At 41.4% G+C, this 24,685-nt stretch overlaps 1 protein-coding gene across 1 annotated transcript in view; it reads right to left on the minus strand.

Moving 5' to 3' along the window:
• Positions 1 to 24,685, minus strand: part of CAP2 (cyclase associated actin cytoskeleton regulatory protein 2) — a 138,212-nt gene that overhangs the window by 25,289 nt on the left and 88,238 nt on the right. Inside the window, exons 5-7 of the mRNA XM_055323414.1 lie at positions 11,995 to 12,138; positions 11,571 to 11,656; positions 8,944 to 9,049 (exon numbers count right to left, since the gene is read on the minus strand). Of these exons, the coding sequence (XP_055179389.1) occupies positions 8,944 to 9,049; positions 11,571 to 11,656; positions 11,995 to 12,138 (336 nt within the window). The remainder of the gene's footprint in view (positions 1 to 8,943; positions 9,050 to 11,570; positions 11,657 to 11,994; positions 12,139 to 24,685) is intronic.

Consider the following 24,685-nt stretch of genomic DNA (forward strand, 5'->3'; position numbering starts at 1 on the left):
GAAATTGTATTTATTTATTTATTTAATTTTTTAATTTAAGCAAAGTCCACACCCAGCGTGGAGACCAATACGGGGCTTGAACTCACCACGCTGAGATCAAGACCTGAGCTAAGATCAAGAGTCGGACACTCACCTGACTGAACCACCCAGGTGCCCCTGTAGATATTTATTTTTGACCTATACTTACTCTACCGAAGATATAACTCAAGTACAAATAAAACCATCAAATAATCCACAAGCTTCAAAAGGCAGAAATTGAAGCTAAAAGCAACAACTTATTAAATCAGACAACTGATCTATAAATGATCAAGGGATCATTACACAAAGTCAATCATACTCCTTCGTTCTACAAAATCACATCTACCTCCAATCTTTCAGAAGCTACTTTCTAGAGGTCTCGCATTCACTGCCACATTCTTTATAATAGCCAAGATATGGAAACAACCTAAATGTCCGCTGGCAGATGAGTGGATAAAGAAGGTGTGATGTACACACACGCACACACACACAAACACGGAAGAATATTACTGAGCCATACCAAAAATGAGAGCTTGCCATGGGTGGCCCTAGATTATATTATACTACATGAAATAAGTCAGACAGAGAAAGACAAATACCACATGATTTCACTCACATGTGGAATGCAAAAAAAAAAAAAAAAAACAAACAAACCCACAACCAAATGAACAAACTAAACAGCAGGAACAGACTCATAAATACAGAGAACAAAAAAATAATAAAATAAAATAATAAATACAGAGAACAAATTGATGGGTACAGGGGCAAGATGACCAGAACAAGTGAAGGAGACTCGGAGGCACAGGCTTCCAGTTACAAAACAAGTCATGGGAATGAAAAGCACAGCATAGGGAATATGGTCAAGAATGTAGTCACTGTGTGTGGTGGCCGACGGTCACTAGACATGGCAGTGATCACTTTGTAAATACATAAATGCTGAATCATCACTGTGTTGTACACCCTAAACCAACATAGTACTGTATGTCAACGACACTTCAACAAAATAATAAAATCAAGGCCACCAATAAGGTGATGGTGGCAGCCTTTTCCCAGTCCTTACTCTTCCATATTGTCACAGGGATGGCGGCATCCTTCTTTGAGTTTGGAGACCCTGGACTCTCCGGTTTTCTCCTCCTTTCTTCCTTGTCTCCTTGACCTATTGACTCCATTTTCCAGAAAATGCTGCCCCCTAGGGTTTCCTCTTCCATCATGCCCCCCCCCCCCCTTTTTTTGGTCTCTGGATTCATTTAATTGTGATCCCTAGGCCTCCCAGTTGGTGACTTCACCTGCCTGCAACACCTCTCCATGCAGAACGTCTCACCTGCATCCCAAACACAGCATGGTGAAGGCCTCCTGCCAAGGTTGTCTTGTTCCTCTACTGCCTCCTCTTGTGGATTTCCCTGTTTGTACTGATGTTGATGTGATTCTCTCAGATTTCCAGATTGGAAATTAGGTGTTTAGGTTTGATATATTTCTCTCTCTCTCTCTCTCTCTCTCTCTCTCTCTCTCCCCCCCACCCTTTGCCCTCAACTTGGTGTCCACTCCATCTCTTTCTTTGCATTTCCACCCTCACCCTCCAGATCACATAGTAATTGCCCCAGCCCCAGACATCCACTAAAGCTTCCCAACATGGATCAGGGCTTCTAATCTCCTCTCTTTCCTGTCTACCTTGCACACCTCCTAAATTACCACCCACAGTATGCTTGCTTTTTGCTCAAAAACCTATGGTGAAGGAAAGAAACCCTGCACATCACATATGGATCATCTTGTTAGGGTAAGACATACAGACAGATTGCACCACCTGGCCCCATCTCTTGCCATGTTCAGCTCTGCAAAAGTAACAGATTTTCTCTCAAAGTACTTTGTTCATGACCTATGTAGATGCACCGAATTCCCTGTGAATTGCCCCTTCCTTTACTGTCTATGTAGGGCTCTATGAACTACTCATCCTTCAATACCCATATCAAATGTCAGCTTCTTTATGGCCCTTTCTGCCCACCCAGGAAGTCTAATTAGCAAGGCTTATTTTCCAACATAGCCTTATATTACTGTTATTTATTTTTGCATCATAATTAAAACCTGCTGCTGTAGCATAAATAGAATGTCTGCTGTGTGCCTTGTACATGGTAGGTAGCCAATAAATGGCTATTAAGTAAATGAATTGTTAAATAAATGAATGAGTAAAAATTAGAGATCTCCCCCGAGTCTCCCTCAAGTTGGACTCCTTTGGTCCAGCTTGAATATACTAGAGCAATGTTTTCCAAAATTTAATATGCATATAAATCACCTGGGGAAGGGCACCTGGGTGGCTCAGTGGTTGAGCCTCCTGTGCCTTTGGCTCAGGTCATGATTCCAGGACCTTGGGTTATGTCCCATATCAGGCTCCCCATAGGGAGCCTGCTTCTCCTTCTGCCTATCTCTCTGCCTTTCTCATGAATAAATACATAAAATCTTAAAAAAAAGACCCACCTGAGGAAAGCTTATTAAAAATGCAGGTTCTGATTCAGCAGGTCTGGCGTGGAGCCTGGATTCTGCATTTCGAACAAGTTCCAGACTGTTGCTGGCCCAAGCACCACACTGCCCTACAGAATTGTGTGTCCCTCCCATGTTCTGTAAGCATCCTGCTTTGTGTTTACTCCTAGCAGCATACTGGTGTGTCACGCTGTATTTGTTTCTACCTTCCTCAGCCAGAATGGGAGTCTCAGGACATAGGAACAGTGTCGACTGTGTCTTGCATCCATTTCTGCATTCTCGGCACCTTGCCCAGAACCTGGTGCATGGTGGGTGCTTCAGCTATGTTTGTTTAATCACTAGTTTCTTTCAGGCTGTTCAAAGCCAATTCCAAGCTTACTTCACGATCTGTGCATTTGGAACGACTCTGTTGGTCAATGGTACTCCTAATTCCCTCTGCGCAGCCTGGATCTTTTCCATAGGAGCATAAGAGTAATGGACTGCCCAAAGCCCCAAAAGGGAGCTAAAAACCCAGGGGCAATTAAGTGGACAGAACACAGCTGCGGTCAGGTATATCAGAGAGAGCCACTCTCCATCGCCTGTGCCCCCATGGCAGAGATCAAGGAGCTTTGTGATCCAGACCAGCGACACACCATCTAAGGCTCTGCTGACTCACTTTGGTCACTAAACCGTTAAGGCACAGGTTTGCTACAAGTTCTAAATGAAAATTTGGAGATAAAACATGGAGAACAGTTTTCTACTGTAAGAATCAAGAGGGAGCCAGAGAGGCCAGAAGACAGGAAAACCTACAAGACATACATATTTCATGATGTGCTACAGGACCTACATTATTTATATGTCAGAATACCCTCTGGCTGACTTTTAATTTGCTCACAGCAAACTGTTACACTTGTGCTTTGTTAAGGGTCATTTGGCCTTTACGCCGAGAGACAGGCTGAAGAGAAAGATCTACCCCCAGGAAAGGGAGTGATGGTGAAATGTTTTGCTTTGAGAAAAATAACCTCATCTATAACTGTCACACTTCCCATCTACTTGTATTTTTTTCTGGAGGTTTGGATGACTGACAACTGGTGGAGAGCATGGCGGTGCTGAATGCACATCCCTAACAAGAGTCACGTCCCATCACACAAGACCTCACGCACAATTGTTTAGGTGTACTTTTATTCCTCTCTACAGCTCATTATACCCCAGCGGTTCCCTAATTCAAATTAATTCAGGAAGACATATGAACAGGTTTAGTACCAGAAAGTTAAGAAAGCAACCACATTTTATTCTATTTTCATGGAATCCCATCCATGACCTTCTCTTTGGCCAGATCCACACAGAACAGAATAATAGTCCTGAATGTCCATCTGGCCAATTCATAAGAAAAAAAAATTCAGTTATTTCGGTAATTTCCGGTGTAAAGCCGAGGCCTTGGCCATTCAGCTCTTGTTATCCGTTCTGCAGGAACTGCCAACGAATATTACAAATCTGACCAACTGCAAGGGATGACAAATAACAGTGTCTCTACTGGGCTCCTGCCAAACGGCCGATTGCTCGACAAAGTGCATCTGAATTGCAGCTCGGATGAAACTGTGTAAATTAATATAGGTATGTAAAGGGGTCACCAATAATGACACTGCAAACTCCAAGTTGCTTCTGGTGCAGAGTTCTTCTAGACCATGGCCATGGTGAAGAAAAGCTTGCAGGAACGAGAAGATTCCATTTCCCACAGTAAATGTAACAAGTTCTCCATAGATGGACCTGCAGCTGCTACTTCCCACCAATGCCTGCACACCTGTGCCCACACACCTGTGCACAGTCCCTTGCTCTACGCTGGGGCCCCAAGAATCACTGGCCTCCAAGCCTTCTATTTTGCTCTGACAACTGAAGGGAGCAACAGCTGCCCGGCACAGCTGTGGTCTGAGAGCGAATGTCAGGAGGTGGGAGCTGGCAAATCCAGTTCCAACTGCTGACTCATGAGGGAGCGATCACTTCTTAGAGGGGTGCACACATGGGAGCCCAGAGCCTTGAGCAGTAGGCTGCTGGTCTCCCAGACCACCAACAGGGCTCAAATCTCAAAATCTGATTTGAAAATGGAGAAAAAAGAAGGGTTACTTAAAATACTGGAGATGTTAAGTCACCGTGAGCCTTTCAACTGTGTCCATGAAAATGGAATGTGTTTCCTAACCCTTCTGAATGTTGTAGTATCAGGGAATGCCAACACCACATCTTTCTACAGTCTCTTTGCTTCTTATCATCTTATAAATACATACTGTTTGCATGGTTGTGATCAGTGGGCAAATATGTGGGGTTATTTCTATTTATTTTTCCTCCCAAAGGTCATTTGAGCAGATCATCCTAACGGCCCTGGCAAGAATGCTGTGATTCTGGCTATAGACGTTTATCGTTCATTTTGCTTCTATGTTAACAGATCGTAGTAAGTGAAGGGAAATCAGCTTGAGTTATGCTATGGAGTATATTTTGGAATCTTTTAAAGAGTTTTTAGTCATTTAGATTTAAAATGAAAAACTATGATTTTTATAACATACCTTGTAAAAAAAAAAAAAATATATATATATATATATATATATATATATATATATATACAGATACATATAAATATTTTACCCCAAATCTTAGAAGAAGAAGATAAAAATATTAGGAAATACATTTCTATACATATGTCTTAAAGCTTGTTAAAAGGTTTTGCACATAGGATGCTATCTGAACCAACACTTTCTGACCATAATCCTTCCTCACTTCTAATATCTGGCCAAAACTTTACCCTTAAAGAAGCAAAGCAGGTATTTTGCTTTACAATAATTACCATTTTTTTTAAGAGAAAGAAAGAGAGAGCACACATGCACACACACAGGAGCAGACAGTGGGGAGGGGCAGAGGGAGAGGGAGAGGGAGCATCTTAAGCAGGCTTCTCACCCAGCTCAGAGCCTGACATGGGGCTGGATCTCATGACCCTGAGATCATGACCTGAGCCGAAATCAAGATTAGATGCTTAACTGACTAAGGCATCCAGGCACCTCTACAATTACCATTTTAAATCAAATTCTCCCATAGCATAATATGTGCTCAGTACATAATAGCTGCCATTATTATTATGGCAATCCAAGCTGCCCGATGCCTGCTACAAGGATTATATTTTATATAAAATATATACACATTTGTATAAACATAACATTTATGTTTTATAACATGTTTTTAAAAATGTACCATGTGTTGGGTCATGAAATCAATTTAGTGGGTCTCAGCCAGAATTTTATCAAAAAGTTTATTAAAAATTTTATAAAAAACGAAATCAGAAAAAATATCTGAATGCATTTCATGTGGTAGGAGAAATGTTCTGTGAAACTTGTTTTAATATTATGGAGGTGTGTGTGTGGTGTGTGTGTGTGTGTGTGTGTGCATGTGTGAACTGTACTTCTTACCATTAGTTGCCTTTGAAAGTTTGAAAGCCATTGTTATAAGGCTGGTATTTCTAATGAACATAATGAAAACTTAAGTATTCACTCTAGAATAAAGTAAAAAAAACTATGTTTATTTTTCTATAATTAATATTTGATTTGGGCAGCCCCGGTGGCGCGGCGGTTTAGCCTGCCTGCAGCCTGGGGTGTGATCCTGGAGACCCGGGATCGAGTCCCACGTCGGGCTACCTGCATGGAGCCTGCTTCTCCCTCCGCCTGTGTCTCTGCCTCTCTCTTCGCTCTCTCTGAATGAATGAATAAATAAATCTTTAAAAAAATATTTGATTCTTTTTTTTTGAAGATTTTATTTATTCATGAGAGACAGACAGACACACACGCACACACACAGAGGCAGAGACATAGGCAGAGGGAGAAGCAGGCTCCCGGCAGGGAGCCTGATGTGGGACTTGATCCCGAGACTCCAGGATCACACCCTGGGCTGAAGGCAGGCGCCAAACTGCCTGATTCTTTTTCTTTCTTTTTTTTTTTTAATTTTTATTTATTTATGATAGTCACAGAGAGAGAGAGAGAGAGAGGCAGAGACACAGGCAGAGGAAGAAGCAGGCTCCATGCACCGGGAGCCCGATGTGGGATTCGATCCCGGGTCTCCAGGATCGCGCCCTGGGCCAAAGGCAGGCGCCAAACCGCTGCGCCACCCAGGGATCCCCTGATTCTTTTTCTTAGGGGAGAAAGGCAGAGGGAAAGGAAGAGAGAGAATCTTAAGCAGACTCCCTGTCCAGCACGGAGCCAAAATGGGGCTTGATCTTGCAACCATGAGATCATGACCTGAACCAAAATCAAGAGGCAAATGCACAACTGATTGAGCCACCCAGGCACCCCTAATGTTTTATTCTTATCTTATATATTCAGAACACCATTATTCAGCTTTGTATATTGTGGTAAAAGGTACTGAAGCCATTTAAACACCCACTTTTCCTCGGGCATCATTAGAAAATTAATGGGCTAGCTTTTGTTAACAGGATTATTTCCCACAAACAGGTTCTCTTTCCTTTTCCACCTATCTACCATGAATTTATAATAAGACTTCAAGGACTCTTGGTGTTTAGTTGACTACTCTCTAGTGATGACCTACCTCTGTGGCAAACATGTGACCATTCCCCTTTGTGACAAACTGATCTATAACAAGACATTAGCTCATTAGAAGTGTACAGAAAATAATTCTAATCCATCTACCCAAACACCCACCCACATCCTTACACATCTTTCCTTATTAAAACATTTCAAGTGTTTATAAACTATATTCAAAAATCATAATATTGCAGGCAGAAGAAAAATAATTAACTTAGTTGTACTTCGCAACTGTGCATTTCTGCTTACCGAGAACACAGGCAAAGTAGAAAATAAGAGGCAGTATCAGTCTTTAGGGGTCAATGTTAATGTTTCCAGAAGTGTTGGGAAGCAAAGTCCTACACTCTCTTGAAAAGTCACAAACTCAGCGTTGGTACTAAGCCGACCTCACCGACATCAACATTCTGGATGAGGGTTAGGCGCTTGAGTACGGGCACCAGGGGAATGATGATTCTACCCCTGAACGGAATTCATAAATATACCACTTCATTTTCTCAATATTCAATCTGGTTAAACCATCCACTTTGACCATTTATTTTTATTTTTTTTTCACTTTGACCATTTAAAGGTAGCATTCATTTCTAACCAAAGGAAGTTTCCATGGGAAGTCTTCTATAAGAAGTGCAGAGACTTAACCTACCTCACAATTTGGTTAAAACCATTGATTGAGTACTTGCTCCATGCCAGGTACTGTGTTAGGCGCTGGAGACAGAGACGAGGTTCTAGTTTTGGAGGGAGAGCCTCCAAAACACACACGTACAAACGCCAATCATATGAGTGGAGGGCTAAGCCTGAGCTATACTCAAGACATGAAGGAAGTATACAGGACAAACATCCATTCCAGGGCAGGGCATACAGCATAATGCATGTTTGGGACATGCAGAAAGTGCAAAGGCATCTGAGATCTACACACTTTGAAACAACAATTTGATTTAGTTTGACCTAAGCATTGCATGTGTTCAGGATCACACAACTAGTCTGGCAGCGCTGGGAAGCAGTGAGAGGTAGGATGAGAGGATGGACCAGGCTGGAAGAAGAGGGCAGGGTAAAGGTCATGGTCAACATCTCAAAGGCTGGGATTTTATCCTATGATTAAGATACCACTCAAATCAGTAGGATTGCCCAACTATTCAAAAGTATTTGAAAAATCTTGAACACCAAAAGAGAAATTTAAAACATTGAAACAGGGGCAGCCCGGGTGGCTCAGCGGTTTAGTGCCAGCGGTTTAGTGCCAGGGTGTGATCCTGGAGATCCCGGATTGAGTCCCACATCAGACTCCCTGCATGGAGCCTACTTCTCCCTCTGCCTGTGTCTCTGCCTCTCTTTCTCTGTGTGTCTCTCATGAATAAATAAATAAAATCTTAAAAAAATAAAATAAAACATTGAAACATTTTATTAATAATTCTATTTCCTTGTAACTATTTTCAAACTTTCCTGTTTCCTTTAATTTTTATCACACAGTATTATATGTATTATATATCATCTTAGTGCTCACTCAAATCAGTAGGATTGCCCAACTATTCAAAAGTATTTGAAAAATCTATTTTTAAGTAATCTCTACATCTATCATGGAGCTTGAATTCATGACTCCAAGATCAAGAGTCATATGCTCTACCAACTGAGCCAGCCAGGTGTCCCTCAGATATGTTACTTTTAATAGCCAAAGAATGTTTTGTTGGCTTCTTACCATGGACAACTCAACCATTTTCTTTCTGCATGTCCTATAGGCAATCTCCAGATTGTTTCATGACAAATGACACTTGCATAAACAGTTTCTACATATCTATTTTATCTTATGCTTTCCTTGAGGTAAATTTTAAAGTCTGAAGTTCCTAGGCTACTGGGAATGAATATTTTTATGGCCTTTCTTTACCAGGGTGGCAGAGGGCTTGATACTTACTGTTTTGCTCCAAGTAAGGCCTGTGGTGTGGTGTTCCTTGATGTATGCTTGCAGCTCACTCCAAATGTTCAAATATGACTTCACCCAATCCACATGGCGTAAATCGCTTTGTTATAAAAGAGGGTGGAAGAGAGTAGAATTAGGATCTAAAATAAAATTTAAAAAAGATTGGTGGGAACATGATAATCCAGTAACTAAGGCTTTGGATGACCCTGGACCAATTGTCTTTCCAGTTCAGTCACCATGAACCAGTTCTGAAAAGGACTCTGATAGGCTAGTGGCCCAGGTGTCTCCTAAGAGGAGCCAAGTGCCCTCTCTGAGCTCCAGCATGGGGCAGAGAGGACCATGGGGAGGAGACCCAGCAAATCAGGCCATGCATCCTTATGTGATCTCTAACAAGGTGATGAATGTGGAGGGAGACCATTTCTTTCTGCACGGTTTCTGATGCAAAATGAAAAACAATGTGTTTTCAGAAAGGAGACTGGTATTGAAAAAAAAAATCCTTTGGCTGGTTTCATAATAATTTGATTGAATTATTTGGCCAAGAAAGTCATGAAATTGGAGAATTTTAGAGTGGTAAGGCGGGTGCTGTTGTAAGAAGGTTTCATACAAACGGGAAACACCCAGTCCTTAACGCAACATGGAGTTGTAGCACTGGGCACAACTGGTGAACCAAACACCTGTTTCCTGAACACAGCATGACTGAACTCTATGAGGGGAGTGTAGCACCGTGGCTGGTTTTTTTTTTTGTTTTGTTTTAATATAATGGCTTTATTGACACATAATTCACATCCCACACAGTGGGATCCATTTGAAGTGTATAATCCAGTAATTTAGGTCAACAGAGTCATGCAACCATCACCACAATCAATTCTATAACATTATATCACCCCCCAAAAAAGAAATCTCATATCCATTAGCAGTAACTCCACATTTTCCCCAAACTTCCCCAGCCCTGGACAATTGTTAATCTACTTTCTATCTCTATGGATTTGCCTATTCTGGAATTTCATATAAATGGAATCATACAATATATGGAGGGTTTTTTGTACTTGACTTCTTTCACTTAGGATGTTTTCAAGGTTCATTCATGTTGCTCTTGTATCGATACTTCATTTTCTTAATGGCAGAATAACATACCATTTTATGGCTATACATTTTACCTATCTATTGCAGTTGATGAACATTTGGATTGTTTCCACTTTTGGGCTATTGTAAATAATGCTGCTATGAACACTTGTGTACAAGTTTTTGTGTGAACATATTTCATTTCTTTTGGAAATATACCTAGAAGTAGAATTGCCAAGTCTGCCTGGTTTTTTGCAGTAAAAATTATCAGTCCATGTTTCTTTTTTTTTTTTATTTATGATAGTCACAGAGAGAGAGAGAGAGGCAGAGACACAGGCAGAGGGAGAAGCAGGCTCCATGCACCGGGAGCCTGATGTGGGATTCGATCCCGGGTCTCCAGGATCGCGCCCTGGGCCAAAGGCAGGCGCCAAACCGCTGCGCCACCCAGGGATCCCATCAGTCCATGTTTCTTAAACTGAGTGGCAGACATATGAATGTTTTTGCATTATAAATATAACTTCCATATATTTTATAGATACTTTCATATCTACTCAATGTTTATTAAAACTAAAAATAACCTGCGAAATATGAGAAAAATATAAGGGAAATAATTATGCAAATTTTGAATATGTAATATTTGCCAGTGACCTGGTCCTCAAGATTCCTTCCAACAGAACAGTCTGGGCCAGCGAGTGAGATGCAAGAGTCCCTGTATTTGTTGGCTGATGAGCACTTCCACTTCTGCCGACCCAGGGCTCGGAAGAGGACCCACTCTTGAGCCCAGTGCCCAAGGGATGGAACTTTGTTGCTTTTATTTTTGCCTCATTCCTTTAATGAGTGACTGTCCATCAGCCACATGACAATTAGCCTGCTGTTTACAGGGTCAGCTATGACTCTATCACAGGTGAAGAAATCCCACGACATCCCTCGTTCTCATTTTCAATTCCAACACCAGTTTAAGTGTCTCTAGGATCTATTATTTGTGGTGTAGAATGTGATGTCTTTTTAAGCTGGTTCTCCAGCAAAAGCTCTTGGTTTGAACTCATCCGCACTGAGTTGATTTTTATCAACTTTTTATAGATGTCTCTCTATCCACCCCAATTGTATTTCATCTTAACACACTCACTGGTTTCCCGCTTCGTGACCTGGTTAATTGTCACATATAATTCTGTTCCTCATTTACACTTCACTTCCTGATTTCTCCTTTCTTCTCTCTGCTCACCCACCAACTCTGTTTTGGGCAATGTAAAGAGCTGTGGCCCTATAGGGCGAGTCCATCACGAACCATCCCAAAACCATCCCATTTTGGGAACATGTATGGAGCGACACAGATTCAAGTGGAGAGTTTATCATCACAAGAGAAACTGAGGCAGATTTTCTAAAGCACATACATTATCTGGATAACTTAGCTCACTTTTCACTTTGCTTTAGCTGCAAAGATGGGGTATTTCCCTCACACCGTATACTAGTAGGAATCAGGAGGAACCCATGTTAAAGCTTTGGGACAAATGTCTAACAAGCAAGGAATTGAAAATTTGGTTGATAAAGAAGGTACGTACCTGTGTTTGTAGTCCTTTAAGACCCTGTTGGTGTAAAAGGTGGCAGCATCATTCATCTCCTTGACATAAGGACCAGGTTTGGGGGACTGACAGGACAGGACCGTCACCCAAGCATAGAAGGTAAAAAAAGAGGATAAGAAAGAAAATGCCTTAAGGATGAAGAAAAGCCATGGAAATATTAAATGAAGGTTGGAGGCAAACATTTTGCTCGGTAAAGGTGGGTGAGACGTTTCCATAGCTCAGAACACAAAGCACGAACTGGGAACAGAGTATGAAAGACCTGAGGCGATCACCCTGAGAGGAATTCCCTGTAGTGTAACAGACAGGGGAAGGAGCTCTGAGGGGGAAGGAGCTCCAGGTTCCCCTAAACACTCCAAAAAAGTGACAAGGAGCTGGGGTGCCATTCCGTACGGACAGGACTCACCACAGCTATCCACCCGAGGGCAGGGATGCTTTCGCTGACGGCCGACAGATGATTGAACATTTTACTGCCCCGGTTTCTCTCTCGGAAAGTCTGGATTTCCTGAATCTTTTCTGATATTGGTTTCAGGAGCGCAGCCACATCATTCTGCAAGCAAACACAGAGTGGGGTTACTGAGGGCAGAACAGAAGCCCGGGCCTCCCAGGGGGTGCTCAGGGCTCGTCATCTGTCAGGGGCTCTCGGAAAAGAAGGGACCTTTGTTGTTGAGGGGATACTGTACTTTCATTCTCCGAAGTATGAACATTGTGCATATCTTTTTAAAAATGTTTTATTTGTTCAGGAGAGACACAGAGAGAGGCAAAGATATAGGCAGAGGGAGAAGCAGGCTCCCAGGGAGCCTTGATCCCAGGACCCGGGGATCATGACCTGAGCCAAAGGCAGATGCTCAACCACTGGGCCACCCAGGTGCCCCTGTACATATTTTTAACATTATTAAACCTGTCCTCCAGAGACACGGAAGAAACCCAGCAGTATGAGACAGCAGAGTCCTGCGGAGACCACTGTGACACTGAGTGTGGTCAGCTATATTTCCAAATGGACCGCAGAGATTGCAGGTTGGAACAGCACAGGTCTAAGATTGGGGTGGGTGAGAAGTTAGTAAAAAGGCATCTTCTTGTTCCTATAGGAGCTGATGGGAGGGAAGGTCCTCGGTTCCACTACAGTTCCCATAATCCATGTGAAAACATGGAAACCTTCCATGGAGCCGAGCCTCTTTTTTTTTTATTTTTTATTTTTAAGATTTTATTTATTTATTTATGAGAGACACATGAGAGAGAGAGAGAAAGAGAGAGAGAGAGAGAGAGAGAGGCAGAGACATAGGCAGTGGGAGAGGCAGGCTTCCTGTGGGGAGGCCAATGTGGGACTCAATCCCAGGACCCTAGGATTAGGCCCTGAGCCAAAGGCAGACTCTCAACCGCTGAGCCACACAGGCCTCCTTCCATTAAGAAACTGTGATGCCTTCTAATATCTACAGTTACCCTAGTCCGCTTTGGCTCTCTACATTGAGCCCTGTGACCTTGGCCAATGATTCCTTGGTTACTCTTACTTCTGATTAATGCAACAACTGACTTATCTAGTTGTATAAAAAATGATTTTTAAAATTATGTGAGCCAAGAAACAAAGTATCATAGTCAGGTGCCTGGAACACCTTGCCATCCATCCCTTTAGCATTCTCTATTTTCTTTGGTTTTAAAGTAGATACAAGATTATCTTTTTTTTTTTTTTAATGTGCTCCAAAGAACTAGAAACAGTTTGTACTTTAGCTTGATAAAAGTAGTTGAAGATGTTTTGGCAATATTTTACTAAATCTCTCGTTTGCAGGAAGAAAAATGGAAAAGCCCTTAAAGTATCTTAATTTATTTTACTGAGATTTTGGAACAAGGGTTCTAAACCTTGGCCACACAGAGAAATTACCTGGGAGATTTGAAAAACAGAGGCCTGGGGTCCCACCCCAGGAGACTGATTTAACTGGTCTGGAGGTGGCCTGGGGTGGGTGGGTGGGGTGGCAAATGCTCCCCAGGTGCAGATTTTAATTACTGCTATGGTGGGGGCTTAGCACCCTAAAGGACAGCAGACCCATTAGGGAAGCAATTGCATCTGGCTACAGCAGTTTCCAGACCTCACTTCTCCTTCCTGACCCCTTTATGCCCCTTACCTTACAGGAAATGCATGTAATGGCTTTGTAATTAGAATGACATCGATTCAAATCTCAGCTGTGCCATATACTACCTATGTGACCTTAAGCAAATTACTTAATCTGAGCCTTGGTCTCCTCATCTGTAAGTCAGAGATACTAATACCTATAGCCCATAACTACAGGAGATGCAGCATTTTAGGTCTCTGGCACATGGGAGGTACACAATAAATGGATGTGATTATTACTACTATCATGTAGTCAGCTCAGAGTGGAGGTAAAGGGCTGTCCTCTGTTATATGTAATACTCATTTGCTTCAAATAAATGTCTGTGCATTTAAGATAAGAGAGGCTTCAAAGAAGCATCCACCTTGGCTAACAGGATTTTAGGATTATATGAGTCCAAACTGGGTCATCTAGGCCAGCTTTTTAATATTTTTTTTAGGCCAGCTTTTGACAGACCCATTTGAGCAGGTCACAATCAGCGTTTTCTTCCTTTTTTTTTCTTTTTAAGATTGTATTTATTTATTCATGAGAGACACACACACACACACAGAGGCAGAGACACATGCAGAGGGAGAAGCAGGTTCCATGCAGGGAGCCTGACATGGGACTCGATCCCAGGTCTCCAGGGTCAGGCCCTGGACTGAAGGCAGCGCCAAACCGCTGAGCCACCTGGGCTGCCCCAATCAGTGTTTTCAAAAGTAACTGAGAGAAAAAAAAAAGTAACTGAGAGAGAAGAAGAGAAAGTATCAGAGAGCATTCACATGTATTTCATGTAGGTGTGTGCTTTGTGAACACTTGTTCAGTTACAAAGCCCACGCATGCATGTGTGTGTACTGGTGTGTTTGTGTGTCTGTGCATCCATGTGCATGTGTGCATGTGTGTACTGGTGTGTGTGTATGCATGAGTGCATGTGTGCATGCGTGTACTGATACACAGTACAATGTATTTCTCATTATGAATCTCAGTCTAGAAGTCTGAGAAGCATGGCTTGAATCCAATTCTTCCATCTCACACAGCTAGGAGACAAGATCAGCTAGCGAGCATTAGCTGAGCTGGAGCTAGAATCCAGGTCTTCTAGGAAGCCCAGAGACAATTCTCTGCATTGGGTGTTCAGGAAAATATGGTTAGCTGCGCCCCCCACCCCCAACCACAGGTTTCCTCTTTGCTGGCTAGACTAGGGAAAGGTACTGTGAAGAGATTAAGGGCTCAGATCTGGAATGAGACTACCTGGGTTCAAGTCCTTGTACTAAACCCCAGGCCCTCCCACACAAACATGCCTATGATTCCATGATCTCATCTGCAAAATACTGTTGATAACGGTCCCTACCTCAGAGGGCTGGTAGGAATAAATGAGAGGACAGGTCTGCACTTGGTACAGTCAGGTACAGCAGGGCGCTCGGTAAAAGGGAGGTGATCTCAATCTGCCAGCGAAGCCTCTGATTGATCAGATTCACTGACCAGCTCCTTCTTATCACTTATGCAAACACAGGGAGAGAGATTTCCTAGGTGGGATATGCCAATGAATGGAGGTATGTTTTTGTCTAGGAGAAACAAAAAGAACTATAGGTGAAGACAGCAAAGTGTTCTCAAAAAAGTTCTTAGTGCACCTTTTAATTCTATATTGGAGGAAGAGAAAAACAAAAATGGTGCTGCAGAAGCTGGTCAAGTTGGGAAGCCTGGGTGGCTCAGGGGTTGAGTACCTGCCTTTGGCTCAGGGTGTGATCGCAGAGTCCTGGGATCTGAGTCCCGCATGGGGCTCCCTGCAGGGAGCCTGCTTCTCCCTCTGCCTATGCCTCTGCCTCTCTCACTGTTCTCTCATGAATAAATAAATAAAATCTTTTAAAAAAAAAAAAGCGAGTCAGGTCTTGTGGAAAATTCAAGAATACTTTTCCACTCTCTCGCTTTCCCTTCGTACCATTCCAAAGGAAACATCTTATAGATTTGCCAGGGAGACCGTGACTCAGGGTTGTTGTGGGCTGAACTGTGTCCTTCACAAATTTAGGTGTTGAAATCCTAAACCCTGGTACCTCAGAAAGTTTGTATTTGGAGGTGAGGTAATTAAGTTAAAATGAGGTCCCTAGGGTGGACACTATTGCAATAGGACACAGACAGGTATAAGGGAAGATCATGTGAAGACACAGGGAGAAGCCAGCCCTCTGTAAGCTGAGGAGAGAAGCTTCAGAAGAAACCAACCCTGCCGCCATCTTGATTTTAGACTTCCAGCCTCCAGAACTGGGAGAAAGTACATTTCTGTTTAAGCCATCCAATCTGTGGTACTTTGTTCTGGCAAGTGCTAGCAAACCAGTATAAGGGTGTAAGGGCTTTAGAGGAGAAACAAACAAACAAACACCTCTGAACCCACAACAACAAACCTCTAAATAAAACAAACAACTCTTCCTATGCCCCTGCCCATCACTCCCTGCTGAAACATGACTCTTCATGTTTGTTTGTTGATGGCTGCCAAAAGTCACATTTTAATGCTCTCCTTGGAGTTTTACTTTTATTTATTTATTAAAAAATTTTCAATCAAGTAGACACTATGTCAAACATGGGGCTTGAACTCACAACCTCAAGATCAAGAGTCACATGCCCTACCAAATGAGCCACCTGGAGCTCCTGGGATTTCACTTTTAGTAGGAAACCATTTCCCTCTTCAAGGGATTCTTTTTAGTCCAAATTCAACAACTGATGGAAGGTGTCATATAGGTATTTCCAGAAGGCAGCTGATTTTTATTTATGGCAAAACTACTAAGAAGCATCTGAATTTCTCCAACAATTTGCTAAGCTGTAATATTCTTGCTGCAGTGACATTTTTGAGAAAGGCCAGAATATATGAATTGTTGGTGATATCTGGCCTATTGCCCCAAGGGGAAAAATAACCAGAAACACTGTATTGTATTTATAATGTTAGCTAGATTTATTAAGGCCATCTTCATTTCTCTCTAACTTCCCGAGAACAAACTCTAAGGTCTGAGGAGACAGAGTATTCTGGAAGATATTTTATATTGGTTATCTGATGAGAGCATCATAAAGTCTGAGAAATTTTTCTTTTGCCTTAGTTTGGCAATTGCACGAAGAAATTGTCCTCATTAAAAAGAAGAAAAAGCCATGCTCGGAGATCTAAGCACAACAGCTATTTGCATAACCTTAATAAATAGTATAGCTTTTATTCTGTGCCAGTAGATTTCTCCTGTACTTCAGATGAGGCTTACACTCTCCAGCTCATCCTGAACTTTCACAGCTGGAATCAAACACAGAACCTTCGGGTTGCAGTGTGATTTCTGCCAAGGCCCGTGGGGTTGGGATATCAGCCCAAAGGCAAATGTGGGAGAGCCGGCTAGTTAGAGGTATTTCCACCTGTGTAAGCATTAGACCTGAATCAGGCATACCTGATAAATACAGGTTGAAAGGCAAGTGCCAATCAACACTTACAAAAGGGCTTTCCACTCCTAGAAGGATATGAACTGATGAGATGTCCTGTTTTTTTTAATGGATGTACTGGTGATGACTCCTCAAGACACATCTAGCAATCAGGGGGGTATGGCTGACTTCGGATTGGCTGGCTTTACAAAGGTCTCATGCAGATTACTTTTTAATTATTTATTTTAAAGATTTTGTTTCTTTATTCATGAGAGACACAGAGAGAGAGGCAGAGACATAGGCTGAGGGAGAAGCAGGCTTCCTGCGGGAAGCCCCAGGCGGGACTCAATCCCAGCACCCTGGGATCACTCCCTGAGCAGAAGGTAGATGGCTGAGCCACCCAGGCACCCCCAGGTTACTTTTCAAAGACTCATCAGTCAAGTTTCTTTTATTCTGAGAGAGCTTTCCCTGAAAGAAAACCACTTTGCAAGGCTGTAATGAAGAGTAACTGAAAAGTCTTGCTTGCCCTTCCCCTAATTTCTGTGGGCTTCCACGGGAGGAGAGAATGGCCTAAGTGGAGGAGAGGCAGAAGCAAACTGCAAGTTTCAGCATATACTTCCCAGGGCTGCCTCGGCTTGCTGGGACTGTGCTTCGAAGAGTATTTCAGGACTCCCTGTCTTTATGACCCTCATTTCTGCTTTAAAGTTGAAGAATTGAGACCCACTATCAGCTTCATCTCAATTTAGCTCCAGAAATAATTGTTTTGCAGAGAGTAAAATTAAAGAGCTTTATCAGCAAGCTCTGTAGAAACTTTACCCAAAAAGGAAAACCAAATTTCCACTCATGCTATTTTGTCAGGGATGGAACAAACACTGGGACTTTGACCTCAGAGATGTGTCACCAAGTGAAAGGCAATAAGCCTATTTCTGGAGTCCAGGGTTTTTATGTGGTTCTACATCAGGTAGAGGATGGATCCACCTATAATTTTTTTTAAATAGTTTTTTTTATTATAAAATTAATGTATGATGTTTGTGAAACACTGGGGGAAAATCAGATGGGAAAACCCAAGGGAACAAGAAGCATACTTAATTCCACCGCATGAAAAAAACACACTGCTAAATGTTTATTTTTTTGATAGATATGCTTATTAGAGATCGCTTCAAAAATAACAATAATTGCTTTAAAAACAATGGCTATTTAGAACATATAGAAGAGTCCTCAGAACTGAATTTGAGCAGTTCAATTAAAACAAGCACACAAATAAAATCCCATCAATATATTCTTGGCAAGTACTGTGAGAACCCTACAATTTTAGAAGGAATGTTTTAAATGTAAATACAACAAAAGCATTACTATTACAACTCAGACAAACCTAAAGAAAAAAGATCTGATTTTAAATATTTGAATCCCACTTACTTTTAAAATTCAAGAAAACTCACATCAGACAGTAATTCTTAGCCAACCATACTACCAAATGTCAACCATTATGACTTTGCCTAATGTGTTTTTGTGCAAAGTTTTATCAGTTGATTCCACTTCGGTGCATGAGTGTACATGTGTATGAATTATGGCACAGAAGATATATATATGGAAAGATATATATCAGACAGTTAACATAAAATTTTTATGTAGTTTTATTTATTTAATTAATTTATTTATTTTAAAGATTTATTTATTTATTTATTTATTTATTTATTTATTTATTTATTTATTTATTTATTTATGAGAGACACAGAGAGAGAAGCAGAGACATAGGCAGAGAGAGAAGTAGGCTCCTCACAGGGAGCCCAACGCGGGACTCGATCCCTGACCCAGGATTATGCCCTGAGCCAGAGGCAGATGCTCAATTGCTGAGCCACTCAGGTGTCCTTGTAATTTTATTGGCTTATTTATATATTTTATACTTTCTAATCTGTACATACATTTCTTTTGTGACTAAGGGAAAAGTGTTAAAACATCTTACCAGTTTTGTACCTTTGGTAGTAGAAAAAACTAAGAGGTACTATTGAATTTACATATATCAAAAAATAGTAAGCCTCTTCCTTACTATCAGGAAAGCAGCTTCAGGAAAACATGTTCAGAAATTATCAGAATGGGGGCGCCTGGGTAGCTCAGTCAGTAAGTATCTGCCTTTGGCTCAGGTCATGATCCCAGGTCCTGGGTTGGAGCCCCACATCCGGCTCCCTGCTCAGCGGGGAGTCAGCTTCCCCTTCTCCCTCTGCCTGCTGCACCTCCTTCTTGTGCGCGCTCTCTCTCTCTCTCTCTGTTAAATAAATAAATAAAAACTTTTTAAAAAAATTATCCGAATGAATTCTTCAGGTGAAGAATAGTGATAGCATTTTTTCAGGCAAAGGTTATCCAAATCAGGGACTGCTTCTAAAAATATGTTATTGGACACATGCTAATAAATGAAGCAATTGTTTTCACCATTTTAAGTTAGGAACAACTATTTTTTCTCAGAAACATTAATTTGAGTAAACCTGCTTTGGTGTGATTGTAGATATTTGCCTAGGCTAGCTCCCCACCATGATCCTCTTACATAAAATTTTTCCACTGTTGAGGAACATTTTGGAGGTTTGAGAATATGCCTCATGGAAATACTTGTAGAAACATTTGTACATTTAAGACAACCTGGAAATTTAAAACATTTGCAAAACTGTCACTGAAGTCAATCTAAATAAACAAAACTCACTAAGCCCTGCAAATCTACATGATACCATGGTCGTTGTCATTATATTGCATCATGACAAATTCCTCAGAAAATATTTTTATATGTTCATAAGGACTTACATTCCACACATATATCTCATTTTAGAGTTTGCTAAACTCTCTTTAAAAATACACTTAAAAATCCCAAAGGCTTTTGCTTATATTTCTGAAAAATCATTTTTAAAGAGTAAAACCATGGAGACTGGTCTCCATGGGGGAATGAATTGCTTTGGAGAGTTGCATTGCCCTGATACCTAAGAGAGAAACTTCTAAAATGCAAAAACTCTTACTTAAATTTTTAATGCGAATCTTTCAACAATCCATTATACTCCTCAGCACTTTTTTCCCCAGTAATTAAAAAAAAACAATTCAGACATACATAATAGCATAGAGACTAACAGATAGGCATCCATGTATATAAACATAATTTAATATCACACTGGACCCAGGATCATCACTATGCTATTCCTTTACTGACATTCACTGGGGAACAGCTGGAAATGCAGAGATCTGGAGCCTGGGACTAACTATTTAGACTGAACCTCAAGGAAGACACTGAAGCTTGATGTCAAACTGTTCTATTTTTCTCGTAGAGGTAGAACAGTGCACTTGCAGTTGCAAATTGGGCATTTTAAACATTGAGGGATAATTGACATATAACATTATATTAGTTTCAGGTGTATAACAATGATTTGATACTTGTGTACATTGCTAAATAATCCACCACAATAAGTCTGGTTCATATCCATCACCATATATATATATTTACAAAATATTTTTCTTGTGATGGTTTTTAAGATTCACTCTCTTAGCAATATTCAAACATGCAATGCAATATTATTAACTATAGTGACCATGTTTTATGTTACATTCCCAGGGGATCCCTGGGTGGCGCAGCGGTTTAGTGACTGCCTTTGGCTCAGGGCGCGATCCTGGAGACCTGGGATCGAATCCCACGTCAGGCTCCCGGTGCATGGAGCCTGCTTCTCCCTCTGCCTCTCTCTCTCTCTCTCTCTCTCTCTGTGTGTGACTATCGTAAATAAATAAATAAAAATACATTCCCAGGACTTATTTATTTTATAGTTGGAAGTTTGTACCTTTTAATTCCTTTTACCCATTTTGCCCCCTCTCCCACCCCCACCACTGGCAACTACCAATCGGTCCTCTCCATGAGCTTAGCGTTTTTTGGTTTTATGGAGTTTTTTTTTTTAAATTATTCTACATATAAGTGAGATCATATGGTATTTATCTCTCCCTGATTTATTTCACTTAGCATATGCCCTCGAGGTCCATTCATGTTGTCACAAATGGCAAGATTTCATTCTTGTTTATGGCTGAATAATATTCCATTGTATATATATTCCAATTCGTTCATCCATCCTGATGGACACTCAGGCTGTTCCCAAGTCTTGAGTATTGTAAACAATGCTACAATGAACACGAGGGTGCAGATATCTCTTCACATTAGTGTTTTTGTTTCCTTTGGAAAAATACCCAGAAATGGGATTGCTGGGTCATAGGGAAGTTCTATTTTTAATTTTCTGAGGAACCTCCATACTGTTCAGTGGCTGCACCAATTTACATGTCCATAGATTGGGCATTTTTAATGTAAAGTCTTTTCTGCAAAAGCATTCAGCAAATCACAGGCTAAACAGACTTCTCCAAAGTAATTTTTTTTTACCATTCAGATAATAATACAAATAATAACTTACATTGCTGCTACCAATATATTTTAAGTTATATATTTTAACATTCAAAGCCTTATTTAGGGTTTCAGAGCCACTGACACTGAACGATAGATACTTTGTCAATCTCCACTTACAATTTTTGTCTTTGCCACTGTTCAAAGGTGCGAGCCCTAGCTCTCATCATTTCTAGTTGTGCTACAGTACCTGAAGGAGTCCTCACTTTAAAACTTACAATTTATTCATCAGAAAAAGAACACAGTTCTGCTGACATGACATATGGGCCACAATTTTCTCTAAGCTCTCAATGTTTGACACATCTCAAACGACGAGGTATGTGATACAAAAAGTCGAATTCGTGGAAATCTGAATGTTTACACAATGGCCCACAACAGTTTGTGTCCTTATTAAATCTTATATCCTAAATCTCGCTGCAACAATAGGAGTCAGAAGATGCAGACAACAGCAACAGAAAAGCCAAACAAAAACCCCTGTAACATTAACTGTTCCTTCAGTTTGAGATTTATTGTTTTCATTTTAATTTTTTAAATTTAAATTCAAGTTGCCAACATATAGTATAACACCCAATGTTCATCCCATCAAGTGTCCTCCTCAGTGCCTGTCACCCAGTCACCTCATCCTCCTATTGTCTTCATTACGGTTCTTCTGGTATATAATCTTGCACTAGTAGTGCAAAAAGAGAACAGTCTAGCCAGAGAAAACACATCATTTGCACTCATGCATGGGTGTGCAGGCTAATAACGAACGTGGGATACACCCGAAGCTCTAGCGTATCTCTCCTGTTTGATCAGATTTGACAAAAATGGGTTCCTCGAAAATGCTGGGTACATGGCAGGGACATGGGATTAGCTGATTATTTGAGATTCAGAAAGAAAGCAGTGAATTAATAATGTGCAATTACAAATAAAGACATACTAAATCATGGCAGAGAGGAAACAGGAAAAAAAATTAAGTTGAAAGTCACTAACTTAAGCTGGTTATCCACAATAAGCATGAGAGAGTAGACTAGATGGCCGAGAAGAATCTCATCTTGCCCTTTGTTATGTTTTCAGCTTATTTATGGGCCCAGCTGAGAAGATATCAACTCCTTTCCTATCTGGGGAGGTATCATCTGGCTTCTGACAGTGATGAATTTTATAATCCCCATAATTTTACTTTATGGGATACTGAACATTGAAGCTGAGCAGCAGATCTCATTTTGTACTTTCCTTAAATGCACATGGACTTCACTAACAATCTCTAGGGGTATAAATTGGAGAAAACCGCCAAAATTGTTCACAAATTCACCAGCCTTTTAAAATCTAGAACAATATACTGTCATCAGAAATCAGTTCTTTGAAATGCAACACACACACACACAAACATAAAAGCCACACACATACAATACTGTACTGCCATTAATTTTGTTTTTCTGCCAACATCTGTTGAGCACTGAAGATATGCCAAACACCATACAGTCACTGCCTGCATCTACTTTCTCTTTTTTATTCTTATTTTTTAAAGGTTTTATTTATTTATTCATGAGAGACATAGAGAGAGAAGCAGAGACACAGGCAGAGGGAAAAGCAGGCTCCCTGTGGGGAGCCCAATGTGGGACTCGATTCCAGGACCCCGGGATCACGACCTGAACTCAAGGCAGATGCTCAACTGCTGAACCACCAGATGTCCCATGTGTCTATTTTCTAATGATAAATCTCAATTTTAATGAAATTAAACCAAAGCCCCATGTGAAGAATCCCAACCCAGTCAACCGCCTCTACTGGGTCATTGTTTTCCTCCTGGATAAGTGGCCCATGGTAGAAGGCTGGCCAGATCTCCCCTGAGATTCACTTTTGCAGAACATTGCTGAGATGACATAAATCTATAGTTTTCATCTCAAACTCAGGAGATGGGAAGAATTTCAACAACTACCCTGTGAGTCTTAGGACAACCCACAGGGTAGGTGAACTGTTACCCTATCAAGCAACAGATGCTTAGCTCCAGTCATCCTTAATTAGAAACCTGCTTTTTCTCTTAAGATTAGCACAAACTCCAGAAGATTCCACTACTTGCTTTTATCAAGAATAATGCCTCCCAGTGAGCATCCAACCGAACACTAGTCCCTCGTGTACTGAACAGCTCAGCACAGTGATGCTTCCTGGTCAAGGGAGGTTGGAAGAATTCTGCATATGGTGTCCCCCCTTTTGGGGAATCATGATTCACCTCAGTATCCTAAGTACTGAAATCTATTTAAGTTTGTTTAACCTGATGTTTCTAAAACCTTTTTTTTTCTTTTTTTGGCCTATGGCACTTTTCTCTCCCTCATGCCTGATTTTCTAGGGAACTGATATTCTGTGGCAGACGTCTGTGGAGCTGCACGCTTGGTATTGGTGGTCCCCCTCCTCTGCAGTCAGTCTTGCTCATTACCATGGAAACTTGTCCAAGGGCATTTGATGGAGGTGAAGAAGCTTCTTCTCCTTCTCCCCCTCCAGCACACACATGCACACACACGAACACACTCGGGCTTCGGGAGCTATAATAATCTCTGGGAGGGCTGTGGGTGCAGCCCGCCCCCTCTGCACTGAGATGCTGTCTTCCTCTGCCGTCCCCCTGACAGTCTTTTTTTGACCAGCGCCCACTTCTAATCACTCCCACTATTTGTAGTTCCTGTCTCCTTCCCCTGCCTTCTCCTCATCGTCTTTGTTCTTTCTTCTCTCACACACCGAACCGTGGGGTGTGGAAAGGCAGGCTGTTTAGAAACAACATTCTCCTCCTTCTGCCCAACAGCAGACTGGTGGCTCCTGACATTTGTCTCTGGTCTTTGGGTCTGGAGCTGTCTTTCCTCCGTCTGCTGTGCTGCAGCTAGGGGATGCTTCTTGGCATCCAAGAGAGGGATGTCTGGCTACTTTCAGGTCCAGAGAAGTCCCCAAGTTTTTCCTGATTTAAGGTTTCCCTGTGCCTTAGATCTCATGGGTTCGGGCTTACCTGTGCTTGCAGGTTGCTGTGCCTGTTTTTTCACACTGATCCCTAAGGGAGAGTGTGGCTAACAACGTGTGAAACTAGCTTAAAACCTGATATATGTCCAGAACTGCTCTCTCTGAGGCCTCCGCTGCTCCCACAGGGCTCTTTTTTTTTTTGACAGGTAAATGCATTTATTATAGGAAATTTGCTCATGTGATTATGGACACTAAGTAGTTCCACAATCTACCATCTGTAAGATGAAGACCCAGGAAAGCCAGTG

Source organism: Nyctereutes procyonoides, unplaced genomic scaffold, assembly GCF_905146905.1.
Source record: "Nyctereutes procyonoides isolate TBG_1078 unplaced genomic scaffold, NYPRO_anot_genome, whole genome shotgun sequence".
NCBI lineage: Eukaryota > Metazoa > Chordata > Mammalia > Carnivora > Canidae > Nyctereutes > Nyctereutes procyonoides.